We start from the raw sequence: 25,693 nt of genomic DNA on the forward strand, positions 1-25,693 counted from the left end.
TGCAGTTGGGTACTTATGTACACGGGGGACAGAGATAGGACATTTGGCTCTTCACATGTATCTCTCAATTTTGCCTCTTTTTAAAAAACTTTTTATTTTGTATTGGGATATAGCCAATTAACAAACAATGTTGTGATGATTTCACACGAACAGTGAAGGGTCTCGGCCATACATATACATGGATCCATTCTCCCCCAAACTCCCCTCCCATCCAGGCTGCCGCATAACATTGAACAGAGCTCCATGTGTACACAGTAGGTCCTGGTTGGCTATCCATTTTAAATATGGCAGTGTATCATGTCCACCCCAAACTCCCTAATTATCCCATGCCCCATCCTTCCCTCCCAGCAACCTTAAGTTCATCCTCTGAGAGTCTCTTTCTGTTTTGTAAGTTCACTTGTATCATTTCTTTTTAGATTCTACATATAAGAGAAGTCAAACACTATCTCTCCTTCTCTGTCTGACTTACTTTACTCAGTATGACAATCTCTAGGCCCATCCATGTTGCTGCAGATGCATTATTTCATTGTTTTAATGGCCGAGTAATATTCCATTTCACTTTTACCTCTTTTGATGCCTACTCACAGTTACCTACACTTTCCACCTCCCAAGAAGATCCTCTTCCTTTCTAAGAGTTATGGTTCAGGGGACAGAACTCAGGACTTGAAATCCAGAGATCTGGTATGTGGCCCCAGCTCTGATAATAATTAGCTTTTATGACTTTGAGCCAGTCATTCCTGTTGAGCCTCATTTGCTTTCTCTGTGAAATGGGGTGCTTAACCAGTCAAGTCTGCACTTAGAATTTAGGATTCCCAAATCGGTGACCCCTGGTCTCTTTCTCTTCCTCTGACAGTTCTCCCCTTGCTCACCCTCATCCATCACCATGCCCTGTGGGTATGGAACAGAGAGGATGCAGAACTCCTGAGCTCTGAGGAGCTCCCAGGAGGCTCTGAGAACATGCCTTCCTTCCGTCTGTGCGCCAGGTTTCTGGTGAGGCAGCTTCAAGTATTCTAGAGTTCCTGGAGAACAGTCTGAAAACCATGGGTCTAAGTAGCATGGTGTTTATTGCCTTGGTTTCTTAGAAAATTTCAAGGGTCCCTGGGGTAGCTGAAAAGGCTCTGGAGGGTACTGGTGTATCCGCTGAGGATGCTGCCCCCTGGGTGAGAGGGCAGCAAGCCTGCTTCTGGAATTGTGCTCTCCCCGGGGAGCCCAGGCCTGCTACCTGGATGTCCCTACAGACTGTCTGCTGAAGAGGGGAGCTTTAGAGGCACTGGGCCTGCCCTACGCACCATCATGGGACTGACCTTCCAGAGCCTCCCTGCTCACCCCACTGTGTTTCTGGGCTGACTCCAGCACAGATGCAGGGGGTGACCAGAGGCCCTTCAGAATCAAACTTCCCCTGGAACTGTGCACGGGCTTGCGTGAGAAGTGACCCAGGGTCAGCATTTTGCTCCTTCATAGAAAGAAACCCAGACTCCACAGCCTGCCATGCAAGGCCCAGCATATTCCCCAAATAGGAATTAGATGGGCAAATGTACAGAAGGCAGTTACTTTCCCATCCTTTTCATGGCTGGGAGCATGTAGAAAACAAAAACATATGTATATGAATAGTTCCCAGAGGAGGTAAAAGGGGCTGCTGATGGTTGTGAGGGCACTGAGGGATGGTCCCTTGGCATACCTCTCAGGGTTCCAGACATGTGAGCATGCCACCTTGTGACACGCACAAGGAAGGCATTTAACACAGGGCTATGACAGTGGTTCTGAGCCTTGGCTGCACATTACAATCCACTGGGGAGCTTTTAAAAAAATCCTTTTGCCCAGGCCTTACCACAGACTGTACTGATCTTGGTGGTGAGACTTAGGCATGGGGACATTTTTAAAGCTCCCCAAGGATTCTGTAGCACCGGAAGGTTGGAAACCACTGGCTCAAGATAAGGTGAGCATTCAGCAAATGTCAGCTGTTTATTGTACAATAAAAACGCCTCGGTGTCCTCAAATGTGCTGTTCTCCCCGCCTGCGCAGCTGGACTGGTGTGGCTGGCATGGGGTGGGGTGGGTAGGGGCTGAGAGTCACGGAGGGAACCAGTGCTCAGGAGAGACAAATGCTGGATATGGCAGCCTGGCATCCATCTCCCTCTGCCACATCTCAGAAAATTGAATTAAAATCCATCTTTTTCGGCTGCTGCCCGCCTGGCTGGCTGGCTTGTGGAAGGGAGCTGAGGCAATGAGCACCTCAGGGGAGGGAAAAACTGTTGAGGAGACCCCAGCCTCCCACCCCAGGGGAAAGAAGGAAACTCCAGGGGTCCTCTGGGAGGAGCGGGTGGTCCCATAGGTGGTCCCTTGGCCTCCAGTCTCCCTGAATGAAGCCAGGCAGGCAGGGTGAGGAGGAAAAAGAAAGTCTGGTCCTGTCCTTGGGGAGGCCCAGTCTGGGAGACCAGAATTGGCATAGCTCCTGCTGAAGGAGAACCAGGCTTGTCTGGAGAGACCAGAGCTGTATGTCTGCATGGGTGGAGAACAGTCTGGGGCATGAGAACCCAGCCTGCTCCAGAATGACTGGGGCTGTTAGCTAGGTCAAACAACACCAAACTGGGCACACGGACACAAACTTTAGTCCCCAGACTAAATGCGTCCTCGGGCTCATCCTGTGGCCCCTCCAGGCTTGGGTGCTTCATTCATAGAGAAGGGGACGAGTCAGCCTTCCTGGATCCCAGCTCTGATGATGCTCATTCCTGTGGCTCATCTAAACTGATGTCATTAGGTACGGTAGGGATTAGAAGCCACCTATAAGGACTGCAACACCTTGGAGACAGTAGAGAGGTGCCCTGTCCAGAACCAACTATAAGAAGTGTCCCTTATGGTGGACTCTATGTGCCTGGCTTAGTGGGCAGCAGGCAGAGCAGGAGCTGGATTTCCACCCCTACCTGCTCCATGCTGGGCATGGATGGCACAGTGGGACCCGGAGCCCTGGCTGACCCCTAGCTGTGGTCAGCTAGGAGCCTGCCCTCTGGCTAGGAGCCTGACGGCAAAGTGGGAAGAGGTGAAGGAAAGGGATGTGGGCGGAGGACTTCAGGTTAATTCCTGTCCACTGGCTGCCCAGGCAGAGGGGGGAAGGGATGCTCAACCTGCTCACTGCCCACACCAAGCAAGACACACATCTGGGACACAAAACAGAGAGCAGGTGTTCCAGAGCCCAGAGGGGGACCTGAGGTATGGAAAAGAGAGTAAATGTGGAAATGAAGGCTGGCTCTGAGCCAAGGGTCCTCCTCTAGTCGCCTGACTGTGGACATTTCCAGGGACAGCCGGACAGCCGCAGGTGACCTTCGTCACACTTCGTGCCTCCAGTGTCCTGAGTTCCATGCTTCCCTCCTGACTCTGAGATGGCGGTAGCCCCTCCTTTCTCCTCACGTTTCACAGTTTACAGAACACTTTCACACACAACATCTCATTTGATTTTCAAACACCCGGGTTGGAGACGGATGAAAGGAAGGTGCCAGGGGTCAGGCAACAGTCTAGAAAGGGGTCTACTCAGGTCTGGAGGGAAGTCCTGCTGGTCTTGTCTGTCTGACTTGACCAAGGCACCGAGCCCTCTTCTCTCCAGAGGGGTCTCACTCTTTATTGATACAGATAAGAACTAACATCCTCCTCTTCCAGGAAGCTTTCCTGGACTGAAAGAGATGTGATCCATGCAGACCAACACTGTGGTGTACCAGAGGGGGCCAGGGTTCACTGTGTTGTAGAGAGAAACCATCAACTCACTGAGCAGACTTTCTGGACACTCCAATACTTCCTTTGTTTCCCTTATGGAGTCCTGCTCCATCCTCCAGTCCTCTCCTCCTCAGCTGAGCAAGAATTCCCAAGGAAAGGAGCTCAAGTCTCTCTCTTCCTCCTCCTCCTTCTTGAAGCTTCCTTAAGAAGGTGGCATACCCAAAACTCTTGAATAAGGAAAGCCAGAGCCTGGTTGCAGAGCTGTGGGCTGGGGTATGGAGGGAGCTCTTCAGATGCTGACACCTGGGGTGGGACCAAGAAGCCATGAGCAGGGGCAAGTAGGAGCAGTGGTTGGCTGGTGGGGGTGGGCAGAGGGTAAGTGCTTGGCATGGGAGTATGTAACTAACTGTTCTTGGTTGGGCTTTGGCTTTGCCACCAACTGGCTACCTGACCTTGACCTGCTTGGGGCTTCCCAGGTTGACTAGTGGTAAAGAATTCATCTGCCAATGCAGGCGACACAAGAGACTCAGGTTCTATCCCTGGGTTGGGAAGATTCCCTGGAGGAGGGCATGGCAACCTACTCCAGTATTCTTGCCTGGAGGCTGCCATGGAGAGGAGCCTGGAAGGCTGTAGTCCTTACGGTTGCAAAGAGTCAGTCAGTTCCCCTCACTAAGCCTCAGCTTATCCATCTATACCAGGAGGAGGTTGAGCAGTACAATGACAGTTGTTCAGGCTCTAAGTCATGTTCGACTCTTCGTGACCCCACAGACAGCAGCAAGCCAGGCTTTCCTGTTCCTCAGTGTCTCCTGGATTTTGCTCAAACTCATGTCCATTGAGTTCGTGTAGCAATAGTAATTAATTCATTAGTGAGGAAGTAAAATCAGTGAAAACCTACTTAGTCCTAGTCTTGTTTAATGCTGTTGACAAGAGGTGGGGGGTTGGGGGGGGAGGTACTGTGATGCCCCTGTACAGGCAAATAGCTGAGGCTCAGAGACACCCAGTCACCTAACCCCAGCGCACAGAGCTACCCCTGGCACAGCCTCGACTGGAGCCAGACAATCTGAGCCCAGAGCAGTGTTGTTTTAAGCTGCTGTAGGGCGCCCCTGTAAGGCACCCCAACCTCCCTTTTTGGCCATAGAGGCGATCACATTTGAAGACATTCGGACAGGCTCCCAGAAGCTAGCTGACTTTCCCAGTCCAGGGCTGTGGGGGCAAAGAAAAATCCCAAGGGGAGTCTGGCACTTGCCCTGTAAGGAAGGCTTCCTGGAGGAGGAGGAACTGGTTCTGACAGGGAATCAGAAGGACGTGGGAGGGAGAAGACTGATGGTTTCTCGCTCTGGGTATTTCGGGAGGGTTAAAAGGAGGGAGGTGAGCCCCGGGACTGAGTCCCGGAAGCCGGGCGACAGAGGGGGATTGTCGCCTCCTCATCCTCGCCCCCGGGTCTCCACGCCAAAGCTCCTGCTCTGGTCTGCGGCGGGCGGGGTCCGGCTCCCCTAACCCCTCCCCCGGGCGCCCATTGGCCTGCACCCCACCCCCCAGCCTGCGAAGCACGGGGGGAGGCGGTGGTCGGTCGCCTCCCTCCTGCCCCCGGCCTGGCTTCGCGGTGGAGGCGGTGCCTCTCCGGCAAGGCAGACCAGGCTGGGCGGACGCGCGGCGCGGGGCGGGCTAGGGAAGGCCGGGGGCCTCGCGCTCGGGCCCCGGGCGGCGACTGACAGCGGCGGCGGCGGCGGCAGCGGCTCCAGGCGAGCGTGGTCCCCGCGTGCGCACAAGCTCGCCGCCGCGCAGGGACCCACGGACACCGGCGCCGGGCGGACACACAGACGCGGAGATCGGGCTCTGCGCGCGCTACTCAGCGCACGAGCTCCCCATCCCTGGGCGGAGCGGGGCGCGGACTCGCCGCTGCGCGCCCTCCCCGCGGAGTCTGCCCCGGGCAGACCCGCAGCCCGCGGCCCCGCCGCGAGGCCCCTGGGTGAGCAGGTAAGCGCCGCCCCTCCGCCCTTGCCCCTCTGCGCCTCATCCGCCCTCCCCCGACTCCAGAACCTTCGCCCCTCCGGGGCTACGGGACCCCCTCCTCCAGCTCAGCTGTCTCCGCCAGCCGCGTCCTTCACCGACGGAGAGCGGGCCAGGGCCAGAGCGGGGCCAACCTCCCAAAACCGAAATGAAGCCCTCTCCAGCCGCTGCTTCCTTCCTGCGCGACACTCTGCCACCCTCTGTCCCGAACCCACCCCCCCGCCCCCCCTGCCTCCACCCCGTATCTGGGATCGCGCCCCGGAGATACCGATCCCTGCAGCCAGCAGCGGGTGGGATGGGCTAGCTCCCGGGCGCCCCTCCTCGTGCCATAGGGAGGACCAGGGCAGGAAGGCACTGCGACCGGAGGGACCCAGAGGGACCTGTCTACCTACTCCTGAAGCAGACGGCTACGCGGATCCGATCGGGAAGGCAACGCTGGAGGGTTCCCTGGGGGCTGGGTACCGCAGTCTTCATGGGGTTTTTGAGGGTGGGCTCGGGACATGCTGTGTAGAGGGTGAAGTACTACAGCGTGTATAACGTTCCGGAGTAGTGACACCTTCGCAATGGTTCAAAAGAGCGTTGTCTCTGGGTTTCCCGCGGTGCAGAGGCAGGGGTCGGGATGCCTGGGTTTCTGCGGTTCCGCGGAGGAAACGGCCCACCAGGGCCTGTGGGAGAAACGTGTCGGTCTCCCCTGGCTGAAGTGGGCCCGCCTGAGATGAGACCCCTGCCGGCTTCCTTAAAGGCACAGGCTCCCGCTGCAGCTATGGGAGGCAGGGGCCGGCAACCTGGGCAGGCAGGACCTTTGCAGGTTTGCAGGAGGGGGCTCGGGGGCCGGAAGCGGGGGTGGTGGGTTAGAAGCGGCCAGAGTGCCACTGGATGGAGCTAGACACTCAGGAGGGAGCCCAGCCACAAACTGATTGTATTTCATGTGGAGCTGGGAGTGGAAGCTCACCCCTGGAAGGTGCTGAGACCCACTTTGAAAGCTGCTGGGGGAGGGAGGGTGGACCCCTGCCAATTCTCCAGAGGATTTCTATGCTTTTAGTACAGGTGCATCAGTCTCCTTTATCTCCTCTAGCACCCTCCTCCCGACTACCAAAAGAAAAGACATGGCATTTGGCTTTTCCAGTGAGCAGCCCTGCGTGGGGTGGGGGGCAGCTGGGAAGTGAGAGGGGGCTACACAGTCAGAGGGGGGCAGCTTTCCCTGGAGAGAGGCAGAAAAGCATTCTGAAGGTCAGGCTAGAGGCTTCTGAGTGGCTGTGGGCCTCTGGAGGGGTTAAAAAACTATATGAGCCTTGGAGGGGTTGTGGGGAGTGGGAGGAGCAGCACTCAGATTATCTCAGAAGGCCAGTCTGAGTTGGTGTTGGGTGCAGGTGGGGTTGGCAGAACCCCTAGTCCCTACCCAGATGAATCCTACCCTTCTGACCTTGGGGAGGACAAGCAGAGGTGCCAGTCTGGACACCAGTCAAAATTTGAGTTTATAAATTAGAAATAGAACACACCGGAGCAGGCCCTGGCCAGATCTTCCAAACAGTTCATCAACAAGTGTGTGTGGGTGGCCAGGGAGCTGAACCGGTGCCTTCCCGCCCCTGCCCTGGGTCATTCGTACGTGATTCTGTGCCTGGAACGGGATGTATGACTCTGTTTGCCCCTGTTTGCAATGAGAGGGAATGTCTATGGGGAGATTCCTGAAGGACTTTTGCCTATGTTCTGGGAACTAATCAGGCTGAAAGATCCATTAAGTCTTGTTTTATGTCAGGTTTGGGTGAGCAGGGAGTTGATTGGAGAAACACTGGAATCCACCCTTTTTACGCGGCCACCCCTCTCTGCCATGCCCCTACTTTGGGAAACTCCCTCGATTCCTGTTGAATAATCCAAATAAAACAAAATGGGGGTTTACAGATCAACATAGATACCTGGAAGGCTAGGAAAGACAAGACTTAAGGCCGCAAAGTGGCGTTCTTCCTGGGGATGTGGCCACAGGTTATGTGTCCCAGGTATCCGGTCTCCCGGATTTCCCTGACCAGGGCTGGCACTAAGGGAGGACACCTTGTGCTGTCTGCTAGAGGGCAGAACCAAGGAGCGCCGAGCACAGAGCACAGGCTCAGCTCGGTGCCAGAGAGGCCTCGCTTCCCCAGGAGCCACCCCAGCGTGGAGCCGACACCTGCGGGTGACAGGTGGTTTCCTGTCTGGGGAGGTATGTGAGCAGAGATCCCGTGCCCCAGACAGGTAGGCCTAGAGCCCCTGGAAGCCTCGATTACCCCTGCATGGAGGAATCTATGAGTCTGGGGTCTGAATGGGCTGGGACTAGTGGTCTGGCTGCCTGGCAACATGCAGTCTGGAAACTCATCAGCTGCAGCATGCTTGCACTAAGCCCTGGATGCCGTCAGAGGCACATGGTGACAGCCACCCCCACAGTGACACACAGAGAGGGAGTGACACACCGCTGGAGTGGCATCAAGACTTCCTGTGGCACCTGCCAGAAAGCCAGGGCAAACATACAACAGCAGAGAGCAACATACGTAGGGACATGGGGACACGCACATGGACATGGAGACACACCCTGTCACACAAATCTGGACACGCCTGGGGACTGAGGTGTCTGTTCATGAAGACCACAAAGTCTGCCTTAGACACTAACGAGTGTCCATGTGCACGACGTTGACACTGAATGGAGAAAGTGTGTGTGTGTTGCGTGAGGCTGGAACGAGGGTTGGCAGGCTTTTTCTGCAAAGGGCCAGATAGTAAATTATTTTAGGCTTTTGCTGGCTGTGCACTCCGTTGCAACTGCTTCATTCTGCTGTCATAACGTAAAAGCAGCCATAGATGCTACTTATGCAAATGAGCAGAGCTGTGTTCTGATGAGCTTTATTTATGGCCACAAATTTGATTTTCACACAGTTTTCCTGTGTCATGAAATATGAGCCTTTTGATTTTTTTCCTGACCATTTGAAAATGTAAAAACCATTTTTGGCTCCCTGACTGTATAAAAATAGGTGACAGGCTGGATCCAATCTGCTAGAAGGGTTTGTGATCTTCTGGGCTATAGGTTAGCAAAGAGAAGTGGTTTAAGAGGTGGAAGAATGGAGGAGCTTTAGTCCTGGGAGCCCACATTGCTCCAGGGTCCCCTGGATGCCTGTCTTCACCCTGCCTGGAGCTCAGGGTACCTGTCTATTTAATGCCTGACCTCAGCATCCTAGACAAGCTTCTGCTGGGTTCATGTTATACATCTCCCATGCTAAGGACACCTGGAGATGGTGTTCATGCCTGAAAATGAAAGGATATCATGTCACTGGACTCACCAAACAGGTCCTGAGCCCCTCTCCCATTCACCCTGTTGGCCAAGGACATGCCCATCTCCACCAGGAGGAAAACCCGCAGGGAAACCAGGGCATGCCCCTTGTTTTCGGACAAGACTTCAAACTCGTAAAGACAAGGATGAGACCTGAAACAGCCCCGGCAGGGGTGAGGGGTTTCCTCATCTAGGTCTGGTGGTTGTCAGAGGAGGGTGAGGCCAGTGGAGGTGGGTGCAGCCAGGCTGGGCTTCCTGGAAGTGGTGATAGGAGGTTGTATTGTCCTTGTGGAATACCTGCACTCTCTTATCCCAGCTCCATGCATTGCCTTAGTGGTCACCTTTCTCCCATGACAAATGGGCACCACTGAGGGGTGGCTGGGGAATAAAACATAGAGTCCCTTTGTGGATACCCCTGAATGTTCCAGCTTCTGATTTAAGGCTGTGTGGTGGACCGGGTCCTGCTCAGTTTCTCCTATCCCTCCTGTCCCCTTCTGACATTTCTTTCCTGCCGTTTCCCCAGAGGAGAGGCATGGGAGATCTTTCTCCACTTTCTCAAGTCTCTGGATTCTGTCCTCCACTTCCCATTCCAGCTGCCCTTCCCTGCCCAGACCACCATCTCCTCTACCTGGATCCCAGGTTTTTTGCTTGTGTTTTCTTCTTCCACTGAGCTCACCAGCCTTCTGAGAAATATTCCCTAAATGAGAAGCCTAGCACTTCAGTCCCCTGCCTGAAACTCTTCAGTGCCCCAGCCCTCTCTCCTGTAACTAGGCTGCTGCGTCCCTGGCATTCCAGACTGGCACCAACCTTCCACCATCTCACCACCCCTCACCTTGCTGGGTCCCTCAACACTCTTCAGTCACCTTTCTAAGCTCATCACCAGGCAGCCCTCGAGTTTTAGGGTCCCCACCGAGTGCCCTACTTGTTCCAGGTGCCAGTCAGAGCTGGCCATCCCTTCCAGGGGTCAGCATCCCCTCCAGAGGGACGGTTGGTTAGCAAGAGGCTCAGTGCAGATGGCCACGCTCTCCATCCCACCGGCCTCGAGCCTCAGGACCGGCCTGGGAGGGGCACAGTCACCCATCCGCAAACCAGTGCCTGCTTCCTGTTTCCCCTCCCGCACTATGCCCTCTCCTCCCACCCCTGCCTCCCACTGCCTTCCATCACCTCCCGCCCCTCCTCATGCTCTCCCCTTTCTTTTATCTTCTCTTTCCTGATTTCCATTCTTCTCCCTTCTTCCTCTTCCAGGCCCTTGGGGGGCTGTCCCTGACAGAGGATTCCTAGGACCCTTCAGGGATAGGAGATGCGCCTGGACTAGCTAGTGTGGAAAGGTTTGGCAGCGTGACCTTGAGAAAGACTCTGGGTCACTTTGGGCCTCTAACCCTCACTTATGAAATGAGACGTTATTAACAATGGGTGGGCTTCCCTGGTGGCTCAGATGGTAAAGAATCCGCCTGCAATGCAGGAAACCCAGGTTCAATCCCTGAGTTGGGAAGATCCCTTGGAGAAGAAGAGAGAAGTCGCTCAGTCGTGTCTGACTCTTTGCGACCCCACGGACTGTAGCCCACCAGGCTCCTCAGTCCATGGGATTTTCCAGGCATGAATACTGGAGTGGGTTGCCGTTTCCTTCTCCAGGGGATCTTCCCGACCCAGGGATAGAACCCAGGTCTCCCGCATTGTAGGCAGACGCTTCAGGCATTCTCTTCTACCCTGGAGAAGGGAATGGCAACCCACTCCAGTATTCTTGCCTATGGACAGAAGAGCCTGGCAGGCTACAGTCCATGGGGTTGCAAAGAGTTAGATATGACTGAGTGACGAACACACACACACACACACACACATGCCACCAGTGCCCGTGTATGCCCAGCCTTTCCTGAGCCTGGGTTCCCTATGTGTAAGAATAGTAGGAGACCCTTTCAGGGATATGACTTCTGTCTTCTGCTGTGCATAGGCCTCCGGGAACTAGACTTTGAAAGGGGAACATTTGAACATCAAAGAAGAACATTTGCATTAATGATTAATCTGTCCATTGCCAGAACTCCCCTCACTGCAGCGTTGGGCACTGACCTTTATCAGCTCTGACCTTATTGGTGAAAAAAGAGGTTCTTCTTTCCCAGAAACAAGTTAAGTTCCCTCCATTTGAGGGGTGAGTTGGAGGGGCAGTGTTTCATTTTTCAGCCTTCCCTCTCTGGTCCCCTGTACTAGGAGGGAGAGGAGGAAGTCAGGGGTGGGTGCTGCTCAGGTTTCATAAGTAAAGGGGGCATGTGTAGAGTAAGGGAGGTGAATGGTCCACTTTCTCTGGGTCGTCTTCGATCTGGTGTCCAGGCTTGGCACTGCTCCATGATGGGGACGGATGCTGAACGGCCAGAGGAGATGCCAATAGCAGATGCCCCAACCCCATGAGGACAGAGGAGGGACCCAGGGCTATGCGCCTCCACGGAGAAGAAGAGTGAGATGCTGCTCTCCTCCAGTGGGCACTCCCAGGAGACAGAGGAACCTGTGCTGCTCAGGGCTGGCCTGGAAGGATGTGGTGGAAAGACATCAAAGCTTCCCCTGGGGGCCCTAGAGAGGGCTGAGCTCCCAAGCCTAGAAACTGGACCATCTCAGCAGGGAGGGCTACAGAGAGGGTCCTTCAGGGTGTGGGGCAGCGTGGGAGATGCTGCAGGGTCTCCAAGTCCCCTCCCACTCCATGCAGAGCCCAGTGAGTCACTGCTGGCTCCGGTGTGCTGACTGATGATGCCGTCTTCCTGTGTGCCTGGCGCAGTGGCTCGCTGCAGGACACGGCTGCTCTTGCTGTTCCTGCTCCAGGCCAGTCACTGGGCTTGTAGGTCCTGAGGAGGGCAGGCCCTCCCAAGTCTGGAGGGGGGAGCCGACTCCCCTGTAGTCTGCATATTTGTCACACATCCATTCCTGCCAGGCAAGGCTCCAGAACTCTCTTTTGGGTGACCTTGGGAAGTGTCTCCCCAACTCTGGACTCAGTTTCCCCACAGGAAGCTCAGTACCATGGGGAGGTGGCCTTCAAAGTCCATTTCAGGTCTGAAATGCTATGTCTGTCATGAACTCTTCCATGTAGGGAGCTTCAGACATAGAAATGTGGGTAGAGGGGTAGCAGACGGCCTCACTAGTCCAGGGGATGTGAGAGGGATTGCTATTAGGATACCAATGGATTCTGAGCTGGTCTTCCTTTTAGCAATAACAGAGAGTGGTGGGAGCATAGGGATGGAGTGCACAAGCTTTGAAGCCAGGCTCTTTCGGTTCACTCCCCAGCTCTACCACATGCTTGCTGTGTGACCTTGGGGAAGTTGCCTACCCTCTCTGTGCCTCAGTCTTCTCAGCTGTAGAGTGAGGATAATGCTAGTAAAGATGGCATAGGTTTGGGGCAGGTGAAATGAGATAATGTATATTTATTGTTTGGAAGAGTGCCTGGCACGTACTGACTGTTTAATAAATGTTAGCCATTAGTGAATAAAAGTGCAGACCTGATGTTCCCATTTTGAATGTGACAGAGGGCTTCCCTGGTGGCTCAGATGCTAAAGAATCTGTCTGCAATGCAGGAGACCCAGGTTCAATCCCTGGGTCAGGAAGATCCCCTGGAGAAGGGAATGGCAACCCACTCTAGTATTCTTGACTGGAGGATTCCATGGACAGAGGAGCCTGGTGGGCTACAGTCCATGGGGTCACAAAGAGTCAGACATGACTGAGGGACTAACACTTATGGGGTAGAGATGACAGTAAAAAGAGATGATTAAAAAAAAAAAGCCTGAACACAAGGTGGTAAGATAATAATAGTTAGCATATGGCTAGTCCTTATTGGGAGCCAGGATGTACTCTACTGTCTATGGCTTATTGTTGTTTGGTTTGGTTTGTATTTTTTTTAATTGTTTGTATTTTTGTATGCTTTATTAATCGCTAAGTCGTGTTCAACTCTTTCGGGACCCCAAGGACTATAGCCCACCAGACTTCTCTGTCCATGGAATTTCCCAGGCAAGAATACTGGAGTGGGTTGCTGTTTCCTTCTCCAGGGCATCTTCCCGATCCAGAGATTGAACGCGGGTCCCCCGTGCAGGTGGATACTTTTTCACTGAGCCACCAGGGAAGCCCTGTCTATAGTTAACTTACATGAATTGGTTGATGCCTCTTAGTAACATCTATGAAGTAGGTATTATTATTCTCATTTCACATATAATTGAATCAAGGCACAGAAAAGTTAAGTGGCTTGCCTGAGGTCTTTAGGCTTAAAACTCTAGCAAAATGGTTCTCAAGTCCACCATACTAAATGCCAGTATATAGTTTAATTGCCTTCAGATCAGTTGCAAAAGCTGTTTTATCTCAGCAGAGCCTGGACCCAAGAGACAGAGCCTGGGAATATCGGTGAGCTGGTCATCCTGAGCCACATGTGTGGTGGGGCTGAAAGAGCCCAGCATCCATCCTGAGGGAGGGGAGAGTCCAACCCCGGGCTGTAGTGGCCAGGCTTGACCGTGGCCCTTATGAGGGTCATTGACAGCTTGGGGGAGTCCAGAAAAGGGAGGCAGCCTTGACAGGAAGCAGGGGACAGGGCTGGCAGTGGCAGACCCAGGGGTTACATTTGGAAGGGCTTTCCTGGGACAGAGGACCCCCCCCGCCCCATGTGGTCCAGATGTATATGAGGTTTGGGGCAGGTGGCCTCAGACTGTAAGCTCTAAGGGTTGTACAGTGGTCTTGGGGTGGGGGTCTGGGAAAAGAGGTGGGCCTGGGATTATATCCTGAGACCAGGTTCCCAGCTGAGGTTGGGGAGAGGGATGATCAAGGCCTGGGAGCCCGCAAGTTCCCTCTCTCCATGCCTTGGTGAGTGATGTCTGTGTCCTGTTGGGCAGAGGGTAGACTGTAGTTGGGGAAGGTAAACTAGAGAGAGCAAAAGTGGGAATCAGGAACCCAGCTCTAGTTCCAGAGGAGGCCCCGTATTGAGAGTATCCCCTCTACCATGCGGCACAGGGTTGGGGTGGGGTGGGGGCTTACACTGCTGTCTTGGTTCTCATCATTGTCTGAGCAGCCTGGTGACAAAGCAGAGAGCTGGGGGATGGTTAGGCAGTTAGGCTGGGGCCTCTGCTCCAGCTTGTTATTAATTCACTGCAGGGATAAGCATCCTGCAAGTCAGGGCATGGTGTGTGTGTGTGTGTGCGTGTGTGTGTGTATGGATGTGTTTGTCTATGTGTCTGTGTGTGCATGCTCATATGCTCATATGCGTGTGTACCTACAGTCCCATCTGAATCCGGATAAATCTGCTGCCTCTAAATTCTGAATGCTTTTGCAGAATGAGTGCGTGTATGGTTACATGCGTTAATAATCCGATAAATGTACCTGAAGATGTAAATCTCTGGGTGATGCATCTGCACATACCTTTGTTCTGTGCTCTGTGAGGGTGCCTTGGCATTTATGTGAACATGTGTGGAGTTGTCTGTTGATCCCCCAAGGAGTTTCCACCTTCATTATTCCACACTTGGGTGTTTGTATTGATGCCTTCAGGTGGGTGCCCTGGGGGTAAAGTCTCTGTGGAATTGATGTGTTGTCATGCTCTCTCTGTAGACCTGTTTCTGTGTGTGTGTGTGTGTGTGAGAGAGAGAGAGAGAGAGAGAGAGAGAGCACCAGTCCTCAAAAACAAACTCCTGCTTGCCTGCTGCCACCCACTTGCCCCCTAGAACAACCGCAACAGGGCCAGCCACTTGCTCTTCCAGGCTAATGCTCTTGGTTCTGTTAAGTTAAAGTTAAAGCAAAGGCTTAAAGCAAAGGCTTTATAATCCTGTCTCTACATGAGAATCTCCTGTAGAATTTAAACAACACTGGTACCTGGGCCCAGCCTGAGGGATTCTGACTCAGTTGGGTGGGGGTATTTTTAAATGCTCCTCAGCAATTCTGCTGGACAGCCCAAGTTGAGGACTGCCAGGGTGGTCGACAGAGGTATGGGGGGCACCAGCCTTGTCCTGGGTGGAAGCTTCTCTGACCCCAGGCCCCATCAGCCTTTGCTCCTCATTGTAGCACGTGCGGGAGAATTAGCCCAGATATCGGAGGCTTCCTGCCTTAGGAGCTTTTCTGAGCCCTTAGTCTCCAGCATCTGCTGAGGCACTGTGGGCCCAGCATTCCTCTCTTCCAGCCAGGTGTGTAGGGAGCTCCAGTTCTCTGAAGACAGGGCCTTGGGCCTCCCTAGGGTTAGTGGAGATGACAGATTCCCCTGGGGACCACCGGTGCCAAGTTGTGCCAGAGGTAGTGTGGCGCCAGGTGTTTGGAGGATTCTGGGAGGGGATACAGAGGCTGAAGCCTGTGCCTGGGATGCCCAGGGGTACTGGGGCCAGTGTTCCCCCAGCCTGCCCAGTCCTTCTTGACCTGCAGGGGAGAGACTGGGCCAGCATCCCTAAGGCACCCCTGGCCTCAGAGCATCTCTTGGGGATACCCAGGCCCTCCTCAGTATTTCCAAGTGATCCCCAAAAGGCAGAACAGCAGGTAGGTAGAGAAGGTCCCCCTTTCCTTGAACCTTCCTAAAATTGGTTTTCTTTCTTCTCTTTGGGTGCTTATTTGTCACCAGATTGAGCTTGAAGAGGTGAGGAGAGGAGGGAGGTATGAGGAGGCAGAAATTCTGGGGGCACAGAGGGCCCTGGAGTGATGGCTGCTCTGCCCATTGATGGGGGTGTGCAAGGACTCATGGTTGGGATACAGCCCCTTGGGTCTCCCCATGGATGCAACCCCGGCACCTATGGGTTAGTGGTGGCCCTGATATGGGCCTAGTCAATATTTTTAGTAATAATTTAATAGTAATAATAACTTTTAATTACTGTTTAGTACTTCATTGTATGGCTATGCAGGGGTCTATAAACAGTGCCTGTCGGATGGATGGTTGGCTACCCCATTTTTTTTTTTGCTGTTGATGCTATTTTAAATGATGCTGCAGTGAACATTCTTGCATATGCTTCTTTCTGTACAAGTGCAGATATCTCCCTAGGATAGATACCCAGATGCCAAATTGCTGGCATGTGAGGCATATCAATTACTGATTGATTTTAGAAGCAGACTAAACTCTTCCTCTGGGCAGGTGCTGGGGCTCCCTCAACCTCCTCACTTGACTCCCTTTGCCCTGTCTGGTCCCTGGGAGCTCTGAGGGGGAGATCCTCCAGGTCTGAGCACATCCTCCGTAGCATCACGTTTTGTCTGTTGCATTGGTGATGGTTTTATCCTGGAGGGGCTGAGGCAGGGTGAAAGGATGCTATGTTTGTTGGGGACCAGGCTCGGCTGCTGGAACAAAGTGGCCCTGTATGAGCTAGTGAGTTGGAGAGAAGAGCAGCTCCTTGTCACCTAGTAGCCAGCAGCTAGGTGGTCCTTCAGGCTGGCAGGGAGGCTCAGCGCCCTGGGGCCCACTCCGTCATCCTGGCTGCCCCTGGCGAGTTGTTCCCCATCCCTCAGGTGTTATCCTGACTGCTCCATCCAGACTGGGTCTGGGGAGGGGAAAGAGCAGCAGGGGCAAGCACGTGCTGCCTTAGGGATAGGTGGTATTGGGGTGGCACGTGTCATGTCACCCACATTCCACAGGTAGGAAATTCATCACATGCCTGCACCCGAGAGCAGGAGGGACCTGGAAATGTCCTCTCCGGGTGGGCATGTATGTGCCAGCTAAAACTTTGCCACTGTGGAGGGAGATCCAGGGACACAGTCATCTGCTGCGGAGGACAAAGCCATCCAGACCATTCTCATAGTCCGATGGGCACCCGGGCCAGCGGGTTCCCTGCTGTGGCCTCAGCGCCTGGTACTGAGCAGGTGCTTGGCAGATGCTTGTGTGTTAGAAGAATAAAGAACTGCACATAAAAAGGCATGGACGGGGGTGCCCTTGGAGGCTTTGCTGTGCGTGGGGAGAGGGAGTGTCCCTGCCCCTCCTGTGCCACCGAACCTGCGGGAGACATGCTTTTCCTTTCTTTCTAGCCTGTAGACACCTGGGGTTGAGCAGTGGCGGCTGTGAATGAGAGGCGGGCGGCACTGGCCTGAGCCGCCTTGCAGGCTGAGAAGCGTCATGGCCAGCATCGCGCAGGTCTCCCTGGCTGCTCTCCTCCTGCTGCCTATGGTAAGGACCCAGGACCCGAGCTGACCTCGCGCCCGCCCCTCCGCCGCCCCCGCCATGACCAGCCAGAGCCCCAGGCTCACTCGAGCTCCCACCTGAGATAACCTGTGTCTTTTATGTGGTCTCAGCCAAGCTCAATTCACATGGCTGGTATCTCTGCCTGTACCCCAACTGGACCATCCCGCACCATTGTGTGCATTGAAAAGGGTGCTTCTTCCTGAAGATCTTGTACCGGTTTGACAAGAAATTGTTACATAATTTACAAATTGATTATGATAGTAATATATGTGGGCTTCCCTGGTGACTTAGACGGTAAAGAATCTGCCTGCAATGCAGAAGACCCAGGTTCAGGAAGATTCTCTGGAGAAGAGAATGGCTACCCACTCCAATATTCTTGCCTGGAGAATTCCATGGACAGAGAAGCCTAGCAGGCTAATAGTCCATGGGGTCACAAAGAGTCGGACATGACTGAGTGACTAACACACACACATATGTGGCAGCCTTTAGAGGTGTGCAGTATACAACCTGCTCAGCTGTATTCATGGGCCCTCATTAGGGCTGCATAAGGCAATTTAGATCCTGGTTCCCAGCCTGCTAATCTCTGGCAGGCTAGAGCTCAGAAGCCTCTAGCTAGAGCTCAGAAGCCTCTCCTTGACCAAGAGGGATAGGGTGGGGGGCTCCAAGGCATTGCCCCCCTGCTCCTCTATCTGGGAATTCTGACCAGCATAGATGCAGCTCTCTTCAGAGCCCTTGATGCCAGTCCTGCCTCTGGCTTGCCTTACTGTGTGACTATAGACACGCTCAGCTCTTTCCCTACACAACTGTGAACAGTCAGCGCTAGACTGGATCCCTGAGCCCTGCTCTTGGCAGCCTGTGATGCCTGGCACCTGCCTCCACACTTACCAACATCCCCTTGTGAAACTATCCCTGCCCTGGAGTTTTAAGCAGAAGTGACAGCATAAGTATGCAGCTGTCATGACAGCATTCATGGGCTTTGAAGTTATTTGATCCTACACTTAAATCCAGTATCTGCCACTAACCAGCAGGCAGTATGACCTTGAGCAGGAGTTGTTTTTAACTTCTTTGAGCCTCAGTTTTCCTCTTTTGTAAAATGGGGCAGGAGTAAATGAGCATGGTTAGTAAGCGCCATGCAGTGCTATCACTGTCCTTCACCTGCAGCTCCTGGGCCCCAAGAGGAGAGAAAGGATGAACTCTCTCAACCAACTCCCTCCTCTGTCTCACCTGCTGCTTGCTCCCCTAAAATGCAGTCATAGCCTCGGGGTCTCTGAAGCTAGACTGCATGAATTTGAATTCTGGCTGTTCAGTCTACTAAGCTGTGTGACTCTGAGCAAGTTTCTTAACATCTCTGTGCTTAGGTCTCACATCTGTTGAATGGGAAATGGTAAAAATAGTGCCTTGTTTGTAGTACTCTTGGTATATATGTATGCATGGATAGGACAGAGTAATGCATGCACTTTAGTATGGTGCTATCTATGTATTTGCTAATGTTATGATAAAACATGGAAACTGAGAGCCAGGGAGGGGGTGGGATCTGCCCGGGTCCCGCACTGAGCTGGTAAAGTGGAAGAGTCCTCATGGCATTTGTGACAAAGCGGAGGCACTGCTGCTTCTGAAATCTCTCGGTTGCTGTCCTCTTCCTGCTTCTTTTGCTCCCCACCCCCACTGCCCCTGAGGCTTAAGTACCCGGGCTTGGCAGTGAACCTCCCTGCTCCTCCCCACCATTTATCCCCTGTGTCCCCTGCAGGCCACCGCCATGCATTCCGACTGCATCTTCAAGAAGGAGCAAGCCATGTGCCTGGAGAAGATCCAGAGGGTGAATGACCTGATGGGCTTGAATGACTCCTCCCCAGGTGAGGATGGTGGTGGGGAGGGCCACCACCTCTGGAACATCTAAGGTCAGCCTTAGAACTGAGGTTGCCACCTCTGGCCACCTACAGAAAGTGGTGGAGGGTACAGGTCCTTGGGTCCTTCAGAAAGCCCTTTGGGGCGATGGAGCCCTGGATCTGCTCTGGGCAGTGATGCTGGAGTTGCCCTCCTTGAGGATGGCCTGCCTAGATGCCTCCCTCTGAAAGGGGCTATTCCAGGTGACTGCACGTGGCTGCCTTCACTCCCATGGGGGCCGAGAATGAGCTGGTATCTGGGTTGGGCAGCCAGCGGCTGTCAGAGAGCTCATTAGCAGGCAGCCTGGGTCTTGTGGCAGAAGGGACACAGCTGTTGCTGGTGGCCAAGTTAGAGAGCACCTGGTCAGCTCAGAGCATGAGGTATGGGATCATGCTTGTCTCCTCTGCTCACCCCATCAGAGGGCAGAGAACAGGTTGCAGCGGGAAACCCAGCCCTGTGTGTCTGTGCCGCTGTTCTCCTGGGCTGCTATGAGCGTGGAGGGCAGGAGGCTGCTCCCTTAGGTCGGATGCTGCCGCACATGGCAGGACATTTAGCGGCCCTCGCTCTCCCACTAGATGCCTGTGCCACCCCTAATCTCAGTGACAGCCCCCAAACCTCACATTACCAGGTGTCCCAAGGGAGGAGCCTGGCCCTGGCTGCCAACCAGTGGTCCTGTGTACCCTTTCCTCCTATGGGACACCGAGGCCCATAGATCAAGGGCACCCTGACCCCAGCAGAGGCAGGAGGGTCTGCATGGGAAGCTGGGGACTTGAGGGTAGGGGGCATCTCTGGAGAACTCCTTAGACTTTCCCATGCCTCAGTTGCTGGAAGGTGGGACTCTCTGCCCCCTCTAGAGGGATCTACCTTTCTCTTTGGTCTTCTCCATTCTCAGGGAGCTCTTTTGAGAACCATTTATTTAAATATTTAGTTAGCCTGCAGATCAGTTAATTGTAATGGTCCCTCTGGGCTGAACTCCCTAGCCAGTCAGCTCAGCGAACATTAACTAGTAATGGAGTCCCTCCCAGCCATGCTGGCCTTTCCCTCCAGCCATGCTCTTGTTCAGCCCTACCTGAGGCCAAAAGTGGATCTGAGGCCCCACCAGCCAGGGAAACCAAGGTGGGGGGCCCAGATGGGCACACAGTTGCAAGAGACTCAACGAATAGCCGATCCAGGCCTCTTGTCTAGAGGATGGGAACGTGGGACCCAGAAGGAAGTGATTCTTTGCAACCATGGGAAGAGGGAGTGTCAGACTCAGGCGGGCCTGGAACCCAAACACCCTGCCTCCCAGCACGAGGCCACTGTTCCTGAATCACAGGTCTCAGATATACTTGGGACTGAGCGGTAGGAAGCATCAGGTAGGGACAGGTAGAGATGGGAAGTAGGGTGGGGACTGGGCCCACAGGTGTGCAAGTTAATCGCACCCATGGAGCCCTGGGCAGGAGGAGGACAAGAGGCCCTGCCTGCATGGGTATCCTGGCAGAAGTGTGAATGTGGGCGAGGCAGGTGTAATGATGGGTGCCACCCAAGAGGGGCAGGCCAGAACCGCTGGGAGGGGCTCTCCCCTCCAGGTGTTCTCAGGAGAGGACGAATGAAAGGAATTCTCTGTGGGGAAGGATTCATGGAGAAGGTGGCGTTTAAGCCAGATCCTTGGTCCTCACACCTGGCTGCGTGTGCCTCAGACACGGCAGCTTTTAGGAAAACGTAGCCAAGACCCAATCCAAACCAATTCAACCAGAACCTCAGTCTGTCATAGTCGCCATGACTTTTAAAGGCCCCCCAGGCAATTCTGATGAGAAACTAGGCTGAGAATCCTTGAGTTAGGCCCTGGGGAGGGGCAGCTCTTGACGGTAGGTGAGAGCTGAGGGATGGATGATTGGGGAGAACGTTCTAGGCTGAGGGAACCACAGCAGCAAGAGGCGGGTGGGGAAGGGGAGTGAGTAGGTCCCTATATCTGGAACCCTGGATTGAAGTCTGTGGGGGCGAGCTAGAGGGAGGTATGGCTGAGGTCCAGGGAGCAGGTATGTGTGTATTGTGTGTCCACTGCCCCTGGAGCCGGAGGTAGGAGGGGATGGCACTGGGGGCTTCCTCCCCCAAGCTACTATCTCTCCAGCTTTTCCCAGGATACCACCTGGACCTCTCTCCTCTAACCCTGCCTCGGGGACCCTGTGAGTCAGGTTACCCTCAAACCTGAACTTGAGCAAGGGATCTCAAGCCTATGGAAAAATTCCACTGACCCACCCACTGGCTCATTCATTCACTCACTCACTCATCCCCTCACCCTCTCACTCATTCAACTCCCATGACAAGCTGGCATCTTGGATCCTGCCTGGTGGAGTGCAGGCAAGGTCAGGGGAAGGATGGGGGCCTGCCGAGAGAGAGGTTCACACACTGATAGCCCTACCTGTAGAGTTCTCCTGGGGAGTGTACAGACATCTCTACGGAATAGGTCAGTGAAGTTCAGACCATCTGGGAAGGCTTTCTGGAAGAGCAGAGAGGGATTAGGGACCAGATTTGGGGAAGATGGGGAAGCCAGGGAAGTTCCAGGTGGGGACTGACCCCAGTAAAAGTAGGAAGGGGGCAGTGAGTATGGTCGGAGGAAATTGTGACAGCTGGCACTCAGATACCAGGGGCCAGGTTCTAAATTATTACACATTTACAATTGCATAGCATAGCTCATTTAAACCTCACCAACCTACGAGCCGGGTAGCATTTTCCTCCCATATTCTGGATGAGGTTGTACAGACTCACAAGAGAGTAAGTAGGTCACTACCTGTTACCTAGTAAGTTACACAGCCTGGAAGGGTGGAGCCAGGACACGCCTTTGATCCTTCCAGAGTTCGTGCTCTCTGATCACTAGACTGCATTTTGGTTCAGAAAGGAGGGAAGAGACAGCCCCCCCCCCACCACTCCCCCGCATCCCCGCCCCACCCTGCTCCCGCCCCCGGCCACCGAAGGCCTGCAATTTTCTTGGCTACTAAAGGCCAGAGGGTGTTTGTGTTTCTAAGGGCCGGGCTGGCTGGAGGCCTCAGCCTCTAGTGACCTGCTTGGCTAGGTCTCCCAGGCCCCAGCTTCAGCCTTGTGGAAGGAGAGGGGCAGGTAGAGGGGAGGCATGAGTGTCCAGCTCAGCTCACTTCAGGGCTCCTTCCTGCTGGCTGAGGTTGGAGGAGCCCCACCTCGAGGGTCCTTCAGAGCAGGGGGCCTCTGGGCACTCCAGTGCAGATGTCCTGGGAGATACCTGCTATCCTGTCAGCTGCCAGGGCTTGGGCTTGACTCAAGACTCAGGCTGGGTCCTCGGGGCATCCTTGGCTTCAGGTTTAACACATTTATGAACCATGGGTAGCCATTCATCCCATTGTGCCTTGTAGAGCTTCTGGGAGCATTTAAAGATGCTGATGGTCAGGCCCTCCCCAAAGCAATGAGGGGAGCATTTGGGCACGGTAGCTTGTTGAGAGTGTGTGTTAAAAGCCTCTCAATGATTCTAGAGTGTATCCAAGTTTTAGAACCACTGGTTTGGTCAGAGAAGACCATCCTCCAGGGTGCTCATGTCAACTCAGGCCAGAGAGCAGTGCTCAGGGTCCAGGCAAACCTGTCTGGGAGACAAGAGTCCAGTCTGACAGTAAGCAAGGGTCAGCAGTTGTGCATTCTGGTATTGAAATCTGTGCCTGGGGTGAATGGAGAGAGACTAGCTCTCCTGCTATATAGCCCTTCTCTGCACTTCCCCTGCCCCTTCTGTCCCAAGCACACACGCTATGCATGGAACATTGGTCAAGGGTCAGCCAGCATCACTGAAACACACCTGAACAAGGAAATCTGTCAGCCTGTTCCAGTGACTGTGAGTGTGAATTCACGGCAACACTTATATATATATTTTTATGCTGATGGCTCAGCAGTAAAGAATCCGCCTACAATGCAGGAGATGTGGGTTCAATCCTGGATCAGAAAGATCCCCTGAAGGAGGAAATGGCAACCCACTCCAGTATTCTTGCCTGGAGAATCCCATGGACAGAGCAGCCTGGTGGGCTACAGTCCAAAGGGTCACAGAGTTGGACACGACTAAGCAATTGAGCAGGAGCATGTACTAATATTTATATATTTACTACTTGTGGGCTTCCTTGGTAGCTCAGCTGGTAAAGAATCCACCTGCAATGCAGGAGACCCTGGTTCAATTCCTGGTTCAGAAAGATCCCCTGGAGAAGGGATTGGCTACCTCTCCAGCATTCTTGGGCTTCCGTGGTGGCTCAGATGGTACAGAATCTGCCTGCAATACGGGAGACCTAGGTTCAATCCCTAGGTTGGGAAGATCCCCTGGAGGAGGGCAAGGCAACCCACTCCAGCATTCTTGCCTGGAGAATCCCCATGGACAAAGGAGCCTGGCGGGCTGCAGTCTATGGAGTCTCAAAGAGTTGGACACGACTGAGTGACTAAGCACAGCATAGCATATTACTTGTATGTCCCCATGAAGACTCTTGAGAGTCCCTTGGACTGCAGGGAGATCCAACCAGTCCATTCTGAAGGAGATCAGCCCTGGGATTTCTTTGGAAGGAATAATGCTAAAGCTGAAACTCCAGTACTTTGGCCACCTCATGCGAAGAGTTGACTCATTGGAAAAGACTGATGCTGGGAGGGTTTGGGGGCAGGAGGAGAAGGGGACAACAGAGGATGAGATGGCTGGATGGCATCACTGACTCGATGGACGTGAGTCTGAGTGAACTCCGGGAGTTGGTGATGGACAGGGAGGCCTGGCATGCTGTGATTCATGGGGTCGCAAAGAGTCGGACACGACTGAGCCACTGAACTGAACTGAACTGACTGAAAGTGAGTGCATTGGAATGAGGACACTGGTCTGTTAGAGATGAGATGCGTCTGTGGCATGTTGTAGCTGTGTAGCTGTAGGTGGGGGGCTCCCAGGAGGGCACCTGCGTCTGCTTAAATCCTACTCCTCACTGATCCTGGGATACCCACCCCCCACCCCTAAAGAGAATATGGGATGGTAATGTATATAGTGGCCTTCAGAGTGGAAGCCGAGGGACAGTGATAGGCTGGGGAGGGGCACTGGAGCTCCGCGGGGGCTTTAGCGAGTAGAAAATACAGGGAAGATCATGGAGAGTTAAAGCAAGTTTCTGACTGGGTGGTTTCATCCGCACCATCCTTGGCAGGTTTTAAGGATGTTTATTGGGACTCTTGTTGAGGCGATATATTTAGTGGTTTTGTCCCTCATTCCAAACCCCTGCATGCGAACTAGATCTTGAGACAACACCAAGTCCGGCTTCATCATGACGCACGGAGAGGCCGAGGCCAGAGGTGGCCATCACTGGCCAAGTCACACTGAGGGCTGGAGTCAGCTCTGGGACAGGCCCCAGGTCTGCTGTCCCAGCTGGGGAGCGCTAGGAAAAAAGGAGACAAGAGACAAGGAGAAAGGACTCCTGTGCATGGGAACCGGAGTTGCCTCTCTGAAGCGTCCCCAGGCCCACGCAGGGCACAGGCACCACCCGCTGGGCTGGCCGCTTTGTTCTCTCCGTTCAGCCCAGGCAGCCCTGCCAGCCCCCGTGAGTCCTGCCAGCACCTCTTCTTTGTGGGGCTGCAGGCTGTCATCAGTCTGGAGGCCTTCCCTGCATTTAAGTGGGCTGGTCAGGTGTGGTCCTCCTTGGGGGTCCCCCGCCCCATACTCTGGAGGAGATGGAAGAGGGAGGCCAGCAGTGGCTTTGGCATGAGCAGGAGGAAAGCGACTTGGAGGAGACACAAGCAGCCTGCTCATTGCTATTCTGACCCAGCCGCTGAGGCCTGTCCAGGGTGCAGAGTGCATATCCCAGCCCCCACCTCCACTCTCACCAGGCCAGCAGCCTGAGGGGTTGGGGGTGGGGAACCTCTGCAAGGCTGGGCCCAGGCTCGCCATCCTTGAAGCAAGATCAGCTTCTTGTCTGCACCTCCCAGCAGCTCTGAGAATGAACAGATGGGGGTCTGCAGGGACCCTCCCTCTGAGGAACTCACTTCCCAGATCTGACAAAGGGTTCAGTTTCTGTCCAAACCTGTTTTCCTTTGGTCCCATAGTTCTCAGACGTAAGCCTGCATCAGAACTTGCTGGAAGGCTTGTTAAAACCCGGATTGCTGGGCCCAGCTCCAGTTTCTGACCCAGTGGATCTGATGGGGCCGGAGTGTCCGTACCTCTGGCAAGGTCCCAGTGGCACTCCTGCTTGGGGGTCTACACTTTGAGGACCACTGACTCCCACAGAGAAGGGCTGCGTCTTTAGTCCTCTCTCCACTCCCCTAGCACCGAATTCACAGCTGGTCTGCATTTTATGGATCAGCAACATTGGCTGTAAAGTAAATTTCAGTATGTTGAATCATTTTTTGCCCTTGAATCATGTGCTGAGATGAGGAACTTGTTCTAACAATACCCGGGCACCCTCGGGCAGCTTCTCAGAAGAGGGGACCGCGCTTTTGTGTGAGTCCCCCGGTCTCACGAGTGTTGAACGCTGTGTGGAACTGGACGGAATCATCGCCATGACAACCCGAGATTAGCTCCTTATTTTGTTCCAGTCGGGGCTAATGGCTCTTGCTTTCTGCCCAAGTGGTCTTTCCCCCTCCTGCCGTCACAAGGCACTGCGTCTCCTTGGCTGCTGTGCGTCTCAGCGTCTCAGTGGGAGCAGCCCCAGGGAGTGTGCCCACCATCACCTCCCACCCCAGCAGAAATCCCCCTGGGCCTGAATTCCTCTC

At 54.1% G+C, this 25,693-nt stretch overlaps 1 protein-coding gene across 5 annotated transcripts in view; it reads left to right on the forward strand.

Moving 5' to 3' along the window:
• ADCYAP1R1 (ADCYAP receptor type I) overlaps positions 1-25,693 on the forward strand; it is a 107,649-nt gene that overhangs the window by 39,943 nt on the left and 42,013 nt on the right. For 2 of the 5 annotated variants that reach the window (XM_070369495.1, XM_070369499.1), the window contains exons 1-3: positions 5,311-5,681; positions 16,942-17,080; positions 18,843-18,948. In XM_070369495.1, the coding sequence (XP_070225596.1) occupies positions 16,979-17,080; positions 18,843-18,948 (208 nt within the window). In that variant the 5' untranslated portion in view covers positions 5,311-5,681; positions 16,942-16,978. Of the gene's footprint in view, positions 1-5,309; positions 5,682-6,053; positions 6,173-16,941; positions 17,081-18,842; positions 18,949-25,693 lie in introns of those variants that run through there. The other 3 variants (XM_070369498.1, XM_070369496.1, XM_070369497.1) reach the window with 3 other exon arrangements.

This window comes from Bos mutus, chromosome 4 (genome assembly GCF_027580195.1).
Source record: "Bos mutus isolate GX-2022 chromosome 4, NWIPB_WYAK_1.1, whole genome shotgun sequence".
In the NCBI taxonomy this organism is placed as follows: Eukaryota; Metazoa; Chordata; class Mammalia; order Artiodactyla; family Bovidae; genus Bos; species Bos mutus.